General features: G+C 41.7%; 2 protein-coding genes across 4 annotated transcripts in view; one reads left to right on the plus strand and one right to left on the minus strand.

Moving 5' to 3' along the window:
- The window catches only part of ZFYVE9 (zinc finger FYVE-type containing 9), a 211,978-nt gene extending 210,526 nt beyond the window's left edge, over positions 1 to 1,452 (minus strand). For all 3 annotated transcript variants that reach the window (XM_047725413.1, XM_047725411.1, XM_047725412.1), the window contains exon 1: positions 1,323 to 1,452. The gene's annotated coding sequence lies outside the window, so the exon portion shown is untranslated. The remainder of the gene's footprint in view (positions 1 to 1,322) is intronic.
- LOC125097394 (translation initiation factor IF-2-like) lies at positions 935 to 13,073 on the plus strand. Its single transcript, XM_047724936.1, has 4 exons — positions 935 to 1,105; positions 1,136 to 1,921; positions 5,342 to 5,465; positions 12,987 to 13,073. The coding sequence occupies exons 1-4, from the start codon at positions 935 to 937 to the stop codon at positions 12,989 to 12,991; spliced, it is 1,086 nt and encodes a 361-aa protein (XP_047580892.1). The 3' UTR covers positions 12,992 to 13,073.
- The last annotated feature ends 317 nt before the right edge of the window (positions 13,074 to 13,390 follow it).

Consider the following 13,390-nt stretch of genomic DNA (forward strand, 5'->3'; position numbering starts at 1 on the left):
TGAATGTAATAGAATAATAAAATCATAATAATTGGAATAATTATTAAAGTAATAATCACAAATAATTTTTAAATCACCAATAGTCCAAGCCCAATAGTCCAAGTCATTTAAAACTTTAAATGACCATCAAAATGTACTAATTATAAAATTATGGGTGACTTTTCCCTCACTATTAAATATTTATTGAGTTGACACAGTACCTTTCTGTACTTTTCAAATTTTCTACAGTAAGCATATTTATTTTATTCACGATTATAAAAGTTTTAGAAGTACTTATTAATCCTACAATCTTCACATTCATTATAGGGAAAGCAAGAATAACCTGTAACCACATTTATCATAAACCATAAACACCCAAATACCTGACTTAAGGTATCAAACTGTAATCATTACCTTTTTTTCACACTAATACCAGAAAAAAATCACTTAATCTCTAAAATTTAGACTATGTCCCATTTCCATCAGGTATATCTGTTATTAGTACAGTTAGCACGACTTTTTAAAATCTCTTGCCATCTGTTCCGTGGATCTATTTAGGTGGAACATTTTTGTACCAAGAACTGAGGCATTAAAATATTTACTCTCTCTTATTAGGGAGAAGGGGAAAGACCACTATTAAAAAAAAACATATTTTTATAATTGTAAGTATTTCCGCACGAAACTAGGACGGGGACAAAGCTAGGATGGGGCTTTCTCCAAGGTAGACCACTCTTAGAGGCAAAATGTAATGTAATAGAAAGCGACAGGGATGGGCCGCCAGCAGGTGATGAAATTTCAGCTCAAATAAAATGCAAACGGTTGTTTTCAACCCAGTCAGATCGGTGAATGACACTCGGGAGTACGGGGCGCGGGGCTCTCAAGGCCCCGCACTTTCCGCACTCCAATTCTCACCAGCCCTCCCACCCCTCCCCCCCGGGGCTCTGCGGGACTCGGTATGGGGCGCCGAGAAGCCAAGGCTGTTTGCAAACAGGCGTCCTCAGCCTCCCTCCAGGATGTACGTGCTGGGCCCCGGGTAAGAGGCTGCGCTCGGCCCGGGCCCGGGGCCAACCTGAACGGTGCCAGTGCCTCCGCCAACACACCGGGCCGCAACGGAACCGAGGCCAGGGCGAGGGCTTCCCGGTGGCGCGGGGCCTAGTCGCCCCCCACGCGCCTCCCGCCTCCCGGGGGACGCGGAGACGAAGGGTTGAGGGCCCAGAGCCGCGGGGTGGGGGAGGCGGCCGCAGTAGCAGGACGCCCCGTCCGCTCGGCCCGAGGGCTGCTGCCACGGCCCTTCCCCGCGGCGGAAGGCCAGCGAGGCCGGGACCGCGTCGCGCCACACTCACCTCGAGCAGCGGCCGCCGCCGCCACAGCATGGCCGGGAGGGTCGTCCCTAAGCCGACAGCCTCCTCCGGAGGGCACCGGCGCGGCCCCAAGCGCCGCCGCGAAGCCTCTCGCTCCTGAAGGGGTTGTGGTCGCCGCTGGTACTGAGGCCCAGAGCCCGCCGAGCCTCATCGGGCTCACGGGCCGCCGCAGCCACGCGGTTCCCGGAGGAGCGCCGCTGAACCGGGTCGGGGGCGCAAGGCTGCGGCGGGACGACGGAGGTGCTGCAGGCGGGGATCCTCCGCGAAGCCTCCAGCGTCGCCGTGGCCGCTCCTGCCGCCGGCGCCGCTGGGCCACAGCGCCCCCTGGACCCCACGCCCGGCTACGGCGCCGGGACTGCGGCGGCCGCCCGGGCACCAGCCGCAGGGAACGCGGGGGAGCGCGGCCTGGGGATGGCGGAGGCCGGGCGCTGGCTGCGCTGCCCTCGGCCCCCGGCCCGCCCCCGACAATGCCTCCCAGGAGGCGGAAGCCCCTCGATCTCTCACAGACCGTGGCGGGTGCCAGCCCCACCCCCAGCCCTCAGGCCGTGAGCGCCTTTGCACCTTTTCCTTCTCTCCAGGAGGTACGTGAACGTTTCTGTCACTCGGACGTTCACCTGAGAGCAGGAGGTGAGGGAATCTGCTCGTTTTCGTCTCTCGTGATTCGAGAGGGATCCGTTGTAAGCCCCTCGGGGTGACCCAGAAACCACCTTTTTTCCATACAAACACACAAAATCCTCCCCCAAAACAGATGAATTGTCTTTGACCTTAACTTTTTTTGGATCTAGAAATTTCCTACGGATACCAAATCCTTAATCCCAAACGGCCCCAAAATTAGGAAAAAAAAAAAAAAATAGTAATATGCCGAGCAAGAGAATAGCCAACGGGTTTTCCTGAAATCCATAAACAACTTAAAGGTAAGAAAAAAAACACCTATCTTTTCTAACTTACCCCCTCCCCCACCCCCACCTAATACCTCTACTCTTTCACCCCAACCCCGGTCAAATCCCAGGTAAGGATCTGAAGGAAGGAAATGTTACCTAGCGGAAGCTGTGGAATCATTCTGTTTACAGATACCCCATTTTCGATCCCGTATAGGCTCTAGAGTGCAAACATCAGAACCAAAAGCAATGGAAACAGAAAGACCGTCAGAAGGGAAATAGAGAAAGAAATTGTCCAAATCCTCGGGACCCAAATTTCCCAAGTAACAGTACATTATTTTATCGCAGAGTGCTATAGTAGAATGAGCAGGTACTTTGGTGGCAGACTGTTCTTGATACTATCAATTCCAGCTCTGTCATGTTTAGCTATATGACCCTGGGTAAGTTATATAACATTTCTGAACCTGAGTTTTCTAATGCCTGCCTTGCTGGTTGTAGTGAAAATTGGAGATGATTTATGTGAAGGAACTGGCCCAGAAAAGATAGTCAATGTTAGTTCCAATTATTGTTGGTTCCAAAACACCCTCTCCGTCTTTCTTAGATTCAAGTTTGTTCCCATCTGTTTTTGTTCTCTCTCTCAATTTCTGTGTGTAAATATATCTTTATCAGAAGATGAGCACATCAAAAAAAGGGGGAAAAAATGGTGCATTGTTCTTCATCATCCCTGGTCTGGGTAAAATTTTCCTAAATTTCACTAATGGATTTATATAACATCCCTCTACTGATTAAAAAACAGAGCTTAATATACTGGATGCTATAATATTCTATTGCTTAGCAGACTTTAGCATAAAGATAGTATATTTTTCTGTATATAAAAATTATAAGGCAATCTTACCTTACTTCAGGTTATGTCCTAATAATAATAAATCTTAATGAGAAAATTATATAAGGTCTCTGGGAACTTTCAAATAATAATTGAGCAGCCACCTTAGAGAAAATATAACCTTACAGCTCTCTTGCAATCAATGAGCTGTTCCTGTTCTGTACAATCCAGAGTGTGCCTTTACCACCTACTTCTGAGTCACGTTACCAAAAAGAAAAAAGAAAAAATCACTATCCCGTTTTTATAACAAGAGAAACTGGGGCTCAGAGAGAAACTATGATTCATCCTCATAACAACTCTATGAATTAAGTACTCTACTACCACCATTTTACATGTGAAATACATCCAACCTAGGGGAAAGCTGGAAGTAGACCTTGAGATTTCTTCAGTCTCCCATCTGATGCCCTTACAGTCCTTTTTGCAATATTCAGAAAATGCTGTAAGAGTAAGTTACTGTTGCTAAAAATTTTCAGTCTAGAGAAATGGGCCCTTTCATTTAGATTAGTTTGGCAGCCTAACATTAGCAGTGCTTTCGAAGCCTGGTTCACTACCACCACAGGAAATCTGCATTTGTTTATAAATAATCATGCTACCCAGGGTGTAGCTAGTACATGATGATGATTCATTTGTTCCCAAGACCAGTTTCCTCTTGCTTCACACTTTCTCTCCTTGTATTCAAATAGGTTACTGAAGGAGACAGTCTTTATCATCACTACCACTTACTGATCATAGTAGTCTCCTGTAAATCATTTCATCTATAATTTTATTCCATCATTCAACTCTTCTACCCAGTTTGCTCTCTGCTCCTGACAATATCTGTTTCCCCCTCCTCTACTATAGATCTTTCTCATTTTAATCTTTTACCTGCCGTCAGTTGATTTAGTTACCCCACTCTCAATTTTGCATTGGTTTCCACAACAATACAGTGACTCTAAAATACCGATTTATTCCTAAACTGTCAGACCTTTCCATTTTCATTTTTATGCCATACACATTCTGTAGAAAGCCAGTATTCTAAGAATAGTTTCTTTACGTGAGTTTAAGCTGTTGCACTCTGATCAAAATTTTCTTTGCCCTTTAAAATTTGTTCTTGGGCACCTGGGTGGCTCAGTCAGTTAAGCAGCTGTCTTCGGCTCAGGTCATGATTCCAGGGTCCTGGGTTCAAATCTTGCATTGGGCTCCCTGTTAAGTAGAGAGCCTGCTTCTCCCTCTGCCTCCCTTCTCCTTCCGCCTATTTGTGCTCTCTCTCAATCTCTCTGTCAAATAAATAAATAAAATCTTTAAAAAATAAAATAAAATAAAATTTGTTCTTAAAAATTAAAGCCGTGGGGGACCTGGCCAGCTCAGTTAGAGAAGCATACAACTCTTGATCTCAATGTCCTGAGTTCGAGCCCCATGTTGGATGGAGAGACACTAAAAAAATAAATAAATAAACTTAAAAAGAAAATCAGGCATTTTACTTGTCAATTATACCTCAATAAAACTGGGGGAAAATGAAGCCAGAAAGATATCCATTTCCTGGCTTTGTGCATGGCATAGTAGTCATCCTTACAGTTGTGTTTCTGTCATGGACAATTGTTTACTGAGTCTAATAAGTTCTACTTTTTTTTTTTAAGATTTTATTTTATTTATTTGAGAGAGAGAGAGAGCATGAGAGGAGAGAGGTCAGTGGGAGAAGCAGACACCCTGCCGAACAGGGAGCCCTATGCGGGACTCGATCCCGGGACTCTAGGATCATGACCCGAGCCGAAAGCAGTTGTCCAACCAACTGAGCCACCCAGGCGTCCCTAATAAGTTCTACTTCTTGATGTTAGTAAAATTTCTCTCCAACTCCACTGCCATCCACTTTGGTCTAGGATATATGCTCAATAAATGTGCAATGAATAAAAAAGAAGAATGAGTGAATATTATATTTGTGTATGAGTATATATACTGCATTAAGTGTGGGAGAAGGCACAAAACCTCTTTTATGTTCCCAGTAATCCTTGTGCTTCCCAATTTATAAGCACTTATCACTACATTGTCAATCTCTGTTTACTTGTATGTCTCTCCTATCAGATTTTGAGCCCTGTGAGCCAGGTTCAGTGTTTGATTCATCTCTGTGTTCCCACAGCCAGTCTCAGCACAGAATACAGCTCAGAGAATGTTAAACTGAACGAGGCTGGTTTAGCCTGATGTGCATCCAGCTAGTGCATTCCGCCCATTCAGTGACTTTTTAGGTCTTTCTCTTCAACTTTCAGGGCCCACCAAAGAGTAAGACTCCCCTTCAACAGGTGATTGCCCTGCAGCCCAGAACTACCCCCAGCCTGCTGCTGCCACCTGCGGTCCTCCATACCCCTCTGCAATCACCAACCACGTTACCAAGTAAGCCTGAGATCAAACCGAGTCAGGAAAGCAGCACAAACTTAAAAAGGATACTGGGGACGTTTGGGAGCTTGTTAGGTCACTTGAATCATTTAAAAAAGAAGAAAGCAATTCCCATTTTGGGAATCAAATGTAAGTAGGTAATTAAAATGTGACAAAGATATATGCGAAAAGATGTTTATTATGTATTCTACTGTAGGTTTATAATAAAAACAAGGAAAACTAAATGAGTTAAGTGGATTATAGTACACACACAAAGAATTACTATTCACTAATAATTGTATTTTTGAAGAATTATAAATGACATTGAAAACTGCTCATGATTCAATATCAAATTAGGAAAAACAGTGTTAAGGGGCACCTGGGTGGCTCAGTCACTTTAGCATTATCTGCCTTCCGCTCAGCTCATGATCCTAGGATTGAGCCCCATATCAGGCTCCCTGCTTAGCAAGAGGAGCTCCTCCCTGCCCCCGCCTCTCCCCTCAGTCTCTCTCACTATCTCTTCTCTCTCTCGCTCTCACTCAAATAAATAAAATCTTTGAAAAAGAAAAAAGAAAAACAGTGTTAAATAAAAAAGACTTGTATTATCCCAATTGTTTTTATATATTTATTTAGAAGAAAATAGTTCAAAGTATTATGAGTTTTTTTAACTCAAAAAAAAAATTTCAGGGCACCTGGCTGGCTCAGTTGGTTGAGGATGCAACTCTTGTTCTTGAGGTCATGAGTTCAAGCCCCATGTTGCATATAGAGATTACTTTAAAAAATATTTTTTAAAGTCTTTTTTTTTAAATTTTTTAATTTTTTTATAAACATATAATATATTATTAGCCCCAGGGGTACAGGCCTGTGAATCGCCAGGTTTACACACTTCACAGCACTCACCATAGCACATACCCTCCCCAATGTCCATAACCCCACCACCCTCTCCCTAACCCCCTCCCCCCAGCAACCCACAGTTTGTTTTTTGAGATTAAGAGTCTCTCTTTTTTTTTTTTAATATATACTTCTTTTTTTTTAAAAGATTTATTTATTTATTTATTTGACAGAGATCACAAGTAGGCAGAAAAGCAGGCAGAGAGGAGGAAGCAGGCTCCCTGCTGAGCAGAGAGCCTGATGCGGGACTCAATCCCAGGACACTGGGATCATGACCTGAGCCGAAGGCAGAGGCTTTAACCCACTGAGCCACCCAGGCACCCCATGATTAAGAGTCTCTTATGGTTTGTCTCCCTCCCGATCCCATCTTGTTTCATTTATTCTTTTCCTACCCCCAAACCCCCCACATTGCATCTCCACTTCCTCATATCAGGGAGATCATATGATAGATGTCTTTCTCCGAATGACTTATTTCGCTAAGCATAATACCCTCTAGTTCCATCCACATTGTCACAAATGGCAAGATTTCATTTCTTTTGATGGCTGCATAATATTCCATTGTGTGTGTATATGTATATATATATATACCACATCTTTATCCACTCGTCTGTTGATGGACATCTAGGTTCTTTCCATAGTTTGGCTATTGTGGACATTGCTGCTATAAACATTTGGGTGCATGTCCCCCTTTGGATCACTGTTTGTATCTTTAGTGTAAATACCCAGTAGTGCAATTGCTGGGTTGTAGGGTAGCTCTATTTTCAACTTTTTGAGGAACCTCCATGCTGTTTTCCAGAGTGGTTGCACCAGTTTGCATTCCCACCAACAGTGTAGGAGGGTTCCCCTTTCTCTGCATCCTCACCAGCATCTGTCATTTCCTGACTTGTTAATTTTAGCCATTCTGACTGGTGTGAGGTGGTCATTGTGGTTTTGATTTGCATTTCCCTGATGCCAAGTGATGTGGAGCATTTTTTCATATGTCTGTTGGCCATCTGGATGTCTTCTTTGCAGAAATGTCTGTTCATGTCCTCTGCCCATTTCTTGATTGGATCATTTGTTCTTTGGGTTGTTGAGTTTGATAAGCTCTTTATAGATTTTGGTGTTTTTTTTAAGTCTTAAAAGATAGTTAAAAAAAATAATTTCAGATGTAAAGGAATGTTGTAAAAATACTACAAAAAAATCCCAGGGGCACCTGGGTGGCTCAGGTGGTTGAGCATCTGCCTTCAATTAAGGTCATGATCCCAGGGTCCTGGGATCTAGCCCCACAATGGGCTCCCTGCTCAGCGGGAAACTGCTTCTCCCTCTCCTCTCCACTTGTGCACTCTCTCCCGATCTCTGTCACTGTCTCTCTCTCTCAAATAAATAGAATCTTTAAAAAAAAAAAAAAATCCCATATATCTCTCAGCCATATCTAACCACATTTGCTTTATTTTTCTCACTCATATTCCTGCACTTGGTGTCATTCTTCCTTTTCTATCTATAAAGATATAGATACACTTATAGATGTATAAACAAATTATAGTCATTATTTTCTGAGCCATTTATTCCTAAATATTTTTAGTGCATTTCCTCAAAACAGAATACAAGTATCACAGTACAATTAGCAAAATCAGAAACTTAACATTGATAAAATACTATGATCTAATCTATGACCTTATTCAAATTCTAACAATTGTTCCACTAAAATTTCTTTACCAAAAGAAAATAATTGTTTTTTTCTGGTCCAGGACCCAGGGCAGGATCACACATTACAGTTAGTTGTTAAATCTGTTTAATTTTCTTTAATCTGGAATAGTTTCTCAGTGTTTGTCTTTTATGAACTTGACACTTTTAAAGAATACAGGCCATTTACTTTTTAAATACCCCTCAATTTGAGTTGGTCTGATATTTTTTTCCTGACTAGATTCGAGTTAGGCACTTTTTGGCAGAAATACTGCAGAGCTGATGTTATGTCTTTCCTAGTGCAGCAGGAGGCATGTGATATGTCTCTTTACTGGTGATAAGAACTTTGTATGTATGTTTTACTGTATGTCTCTTTACTGGTGATAAGAACTTTGTTCACTGGGTTAAGGTGGTATCTGCCAGGTTTATCCAGTGTTGAGTAACTAGTTTGCTTTTTGTAATTAGTATCTTGTAGGGAGACCATCTGAGACCACAAATAGGTTTTAACATTTATTAATAATGCTTGCTTGAAACACTGTAGTTGTTGCCAAATGGTAATTTTGTAATTCCATCATTATCATTCCTTATACATTTTTATTTGTCTTACTGTACAGGAGAGCTTTTTGCATCTCCCCCATTTATTCATTTATCAATTTATTGATTTATATCAGAATGCGCTCATCAATTTTTATTTTGTTCTATGAATTGTATAATCACTGTAAAAATACTTTCAGACTTGGCTGGCTTCTATGTTCTTTTATCATCTTATCATTCTTTTTTAAGCATTTCCCTTACTTTCTAACACTACATCCCAGAATTACTTTGTGCTTTCCCAGGCCCTAGAATCACCCATCTCCTCTCATAACCCTACTTCCATTTAATGAAGAATGATGTTTAAAAATCAAGATCTGTGGGGCACCTGGGTGACTTTGTCGTTAAGCATCTGCCTTCTGCTCCGGTCATGATCCCAGGGTCCTGGGATCCAGCCCCGCATCCAGCTCCCTGCTCAGTGGGAATCCTGCTTCTCCCTCTCCCACTCCCCCTGCTTGTGTTCCCTTTCTCACTGTGTTTCTCTGTCAAATAAATAAATAAAATCTTTTTAAAAAAATCAATATCTAGGGATGCCTGGGTGGTTCAGTCAGTTAAGCATCTGCCTTCTGCTCAGGTCATGATCAGGTCCAGGGATTGAGTCCTGAACAAGGAGCCTACTTCTCCCTCTGCTTGTGCACGCGCTCTCTCGCGCTCTCTCGCACTCTCTCTCTGTCTCCCTGTGACAAAATAAATAAATCTTGGGGCGCCTGGGTGGCTCAGTGGGTTAAGCCTCTGCCTTCAGCTCAGGTCATGATCTCAGGGTCCTGGGATCGAGCCCCGCGTCGGGCTCTCTGCTCTGCAGGGAGCCTGCTTCCTCCTCTCTCTCTCTCTGCTTGCCTCTCTGCCTACTTGTGATTTCTCTCTGTCAAAAAAATAAAATCTTTAAAATAAATAAATAAATAAATCTTTAAAAAATAAAGATCTTATAAAAATAAAAATCAATATCTAGATAGTAGGTGTGCTCATTGTCACTGCAGTGTGATTGCTTCTTTTTCATTTTATTTATTTATTTGACAGAGAGATAGAAAGCCCAAGCAGGGGGAGTGGCAGGCAGAGGGAGAAGCAGACTCCCTGCTGAGCAGAGAGCCCAAGAGAGCCTGGACCAAGTAAGAGTGGTGAGGCTCAATCCCAGGATCCTGGGATCATGACATAAGCTCAATCTACTGAGCCACCCAGGTTCCCCACAGTGCTATTGCTTCTAAGCTCTCTCAGTGAGTAAAACTAGAAAACACACACACACACCCCTCACTTTTACTTGAACATCATCTTTACTTTAAGGAACAACTATCGTTATTCAGATGTGGAAATTTAGCAGACATTTTCTAGAAAATAAAAATGAAATATGCCTGTCACTTCAAGGAGAAGAATTAATACTATTTGTTGCCAATGATAGAACTCAAGATTCAAGTAAAAATTAGAATTTTGGAAAACTTGTATTCAGCACCACGAACTCAACAGCTTCTCAAATATATCTGAAGACATGAGTGGTGCTATTAACAACTGTTGTGGAGTGTTTTTTAAAAATTTTTGTATAGTGAAATGTCAACATTTGGAAGGTCTGTATAACTCAGTAAGCTAGTATTTTTTCAAATGGCCAATGCATGATGTTACAAAAACATACATGGGTAAAATATCCCCTTAAAATATGATATAGACCAAAGTCTGTATTTTTTAACAGAGTACAAAAAGCTCATTGATAATGGTTACAGATTCCATGTTGCTGTTAACCTTTAAGAAATTGCCACTTACAAGTTTTGATGAGTGTCAAAGAAAATATCCACAAGTATCTGAAATTAATATTAAAATACTCCTCACTTTTCTAACTACAGGAAAGATTTTCTTCATATACCTCAACTAAAACAACATATCCCAACAGACTGAATGTGAAGCAGATATGATAACCCAGCTGTCTTCTAGTGGACTAACTTTAAAGAGATTTGCTAAAGTGCAAATAAGTCCACTCTTCTTACTATGTTTTTGTCTTGGATTATATAGTTATTTTTTATTAACATATGATGAGTTCACTATTGTTATTTTAAATAAATGAATAATTGTTTAAAACATTTTTTTAAAGATTTTATTTATTTGATGGAGTAGACAGAGAGAGAAAAGGGGAAGCAGGCTCCCTGCTGAGCAGAGAGCCGGATGCGGGGCTCTATCCCAGGACCCTGAGATCATGACCTGAGCTGAGAGCAGAGGCTTAACCCACTGAGCCACCCAGGTGCCCCTTAAAACATTTTCTTAGCTTTAATTTGAAAGATAATAAATATCAATAGATATAATCCACATAAACAAAAGAACTCTGGGGTCCTCAATTTATAAGAGAGTAAAGAGAACCTGGACCAAATGTTTGAGAACTACCTCTATAATTTATTTTACCATTCTCCTATGTAAGGGTATTTAGGTTGTTTATTATATTTTGCATTACAAACAATGTTGAAATGAATAATTTTATGTGTGTGTGTTTTCTAATGTAGATGTAACTTTAGGGTAAATTCTTAGAAGTGGAATATCTGAGTCAAAAGATAAATGAGATAAATGCATATGTAGTTTTGTTAGATATTACCAGACTCCCCTTACCAAGGGTTGTGCCTCACTGCTATCACTGTCTTTTTCCCCTACCAATACAAATATTCTCTGTCAAACCTCATACAATAAGAGATAGAACACTTTCAAGGCTATGTAGTGGGAAAAGCTTTGGAACAAGACAGCCATGGATTCAAATCCCAAGTAACTACTAGATATGAACAGAAGAACCTGTTTTCTCATCAATAAGATGAAACTAATGTGTGTTATTTGTACAAGGAATTGAGTAGGTGCTCACTAAATGGTAATCCTTGTTATTATCTGACTATATCTGGGCAAGTAGGAGTGGTAGTCAGGATTGACAAGCACAGATATCCTATATTCCTTGGGGGTAGAGAATGGACTATTCTGGGGTACCTGGGTGGCTCAGTTAGTGGGCGCCCAACTCTTGGTTTTAATTCAGGTCATGATCTTGGGGTCATGGGATTAAGGTCAGCTAGAAGTCTGCTTGGGATTCTCACTCTCCTTCTCCCTCTCCCCCTTCCCCCACCCTAAAATAAATGAATATAATTTTTTTTAAAGTGGACTATACTAATTGGATCTATAGAAGATGTTGACAATATGAGAGAACATAGAGTTGCCTTGGTAGGTACTTAAGGTGCAAGAAAAGAAGAGGTCACCTAGACCAGAAAGGAGGTTAGAAGCAGATGCTGAAACAGAGTACAAAGCCAAGGTCTGGGCAATGAAAGCAAAGAATAGTTCATTAATACAATCACTTGGTCAACAATCACTGAACACTACTATTTTTTTTTTTTTTTTTAAAGATTCCATCCATTTATTTGACAGAGAGAAATCACAAGTAGGCAGAGAGGTAGGCAGAGAGAGAGGAGGAAGCAGGCTCCCTGCCGAGCAGAAAGCCCGATGCGGGGCTCGAACCCAGGACCCGGGGTCATGACCTGAGCCGAAGGCAGCGGCTTAACCCACCGAGCCACCCAGGCGCCCCTGAACACTACTATTTACCAGCCACTATATTCTGGGGTAAGCAAGGTATTATCTCTGCTCTTAAGGAGTTTAGATTCTATGGGTAGAGGCAGATGAGAAAATAAGCAATTATGATTTTAGAGGGTAAGCACATTGTGCTTTAGGAACACATATCAGGAATATCTGTCCCAAACTCAGCAGTTGGGCAAGACTTTTTAGAAGAGATGATAAAGCAGAGACCTGAAGAATGGCTATGACTTATCTAGGTAAATTGGGTGGAGGAGTAGGAAGGGAATAGATAGGAAAAGAACATGTTCCATGCAGCAGAAATAGAATGTGCAAAAACCTGGAAGCAAGAGAAAACATGATGTGTCTGGAGAAGCAATAGGGCAGTTTTGATTGAGGCAGTGAGGGCAAGGTTAGGAGCAGTGACAGCCACGGCAGGGGCCAAATCAGGAAAGGCCTTAAAATTCCTATCAAGGACTTTGGATGTTTTCTCATGGGTGATAGGAAGCCATTAGAGCATTTAAGCTAGTCAGGGGTGTTAGCAGGTTTGATCTTAGAAAAGATCACTTTAACTGTTATATAGAAACTAGAGGACACACATTTGGAGACAAGAAAGCCACTTATAAGTGTCTACTGCAATAACCCAGGCAAAAGTGATGGTGACCTGAATTAAAGTAGTGTAGGGAGAATGGTGATCTCCGGAGGCAAAATCATCAAACTATGATTAGATTGGCATGTGGAAAAGAGGAAGAAGTCAAAGGCCCACTTGGGTTCTGGCTTGGGCAAAACATGGTAATCAGTGCTATCAGGGAGGAAGACAGGAGGGGAGGAGGAGCAGACTTGAGGGAAAAAATGACGAGTGCTGTTTCAACATGTTGACAGATTAGGAACTGAGGTTCAGAGAGGTGAAGTTACTTGTCTACGGTGACTGTAAGTGGCAGAGGTAAGATTCCAACCCATGTCCATCTGACTGCATGTATCCTTGTTGCTTCAGCACGGCCACACCTCTTCCTGCCCTCAGCATAGGAATGTGCACTAACCACCAGGGAGGGGAAAACCACTGTGAGCACTTATAATGTAAGTGAGATGCCTTCATATACATCAAATTTGACCAAACAGTAACACAAGAATGTATTTCCATAAGCATAAACAATATCATTAACACCACTCATGGTAACTCATACTGTCATCCTCTGGTTCCAGAAGGAAAGTATTAGGATACACTTGATATTGGGGAATGTTTATGATATATTTTTCATAGGAATTATATATGAGGTAGCGTGGCA

The sequence above is a fragment of the Lutra lutra genome, chromosome 4 (genome assembly GCF_902655055.1).
Source record: "Lutra lutra chromosome 4, mLutLut1.2, whole genome shotgun sequence".
Lineage (NCBI taxonomy): Eukaryota > Metazoa > Chordata > Mammalia > Carnivora > Mustelidae > Lutra > Lutra lutra.

What these genes read in the sequence shown, in the direction of transcription:
- LOC125097394 (XM_047724936.1), top strand. Translation starts at nt 935, where the DNA reads ATGGGGCGCCGAGAAGCCAAGGCTGTTTGCAAACAGGCGTCCTCAGCC. An exon ending in GCAACGGAACCGAGGCCAGG is followed by an intron (nt 1,106 to 1,135) that starts GCGAGGGCTTCC and finishes CGCGGGGCCTAG; the next exon opens with TCGCCCCCCACGCGCCTCCC. An exon ending in CTTTTCCTTCTCTCCAGGAG is followed by an intron (nt 1,922 to 5,341) that starts GTACGTGAACGT and finishes TTCAACTTTCAG; the next exon opens with GGCCCACCAAAGAGTAAGAC.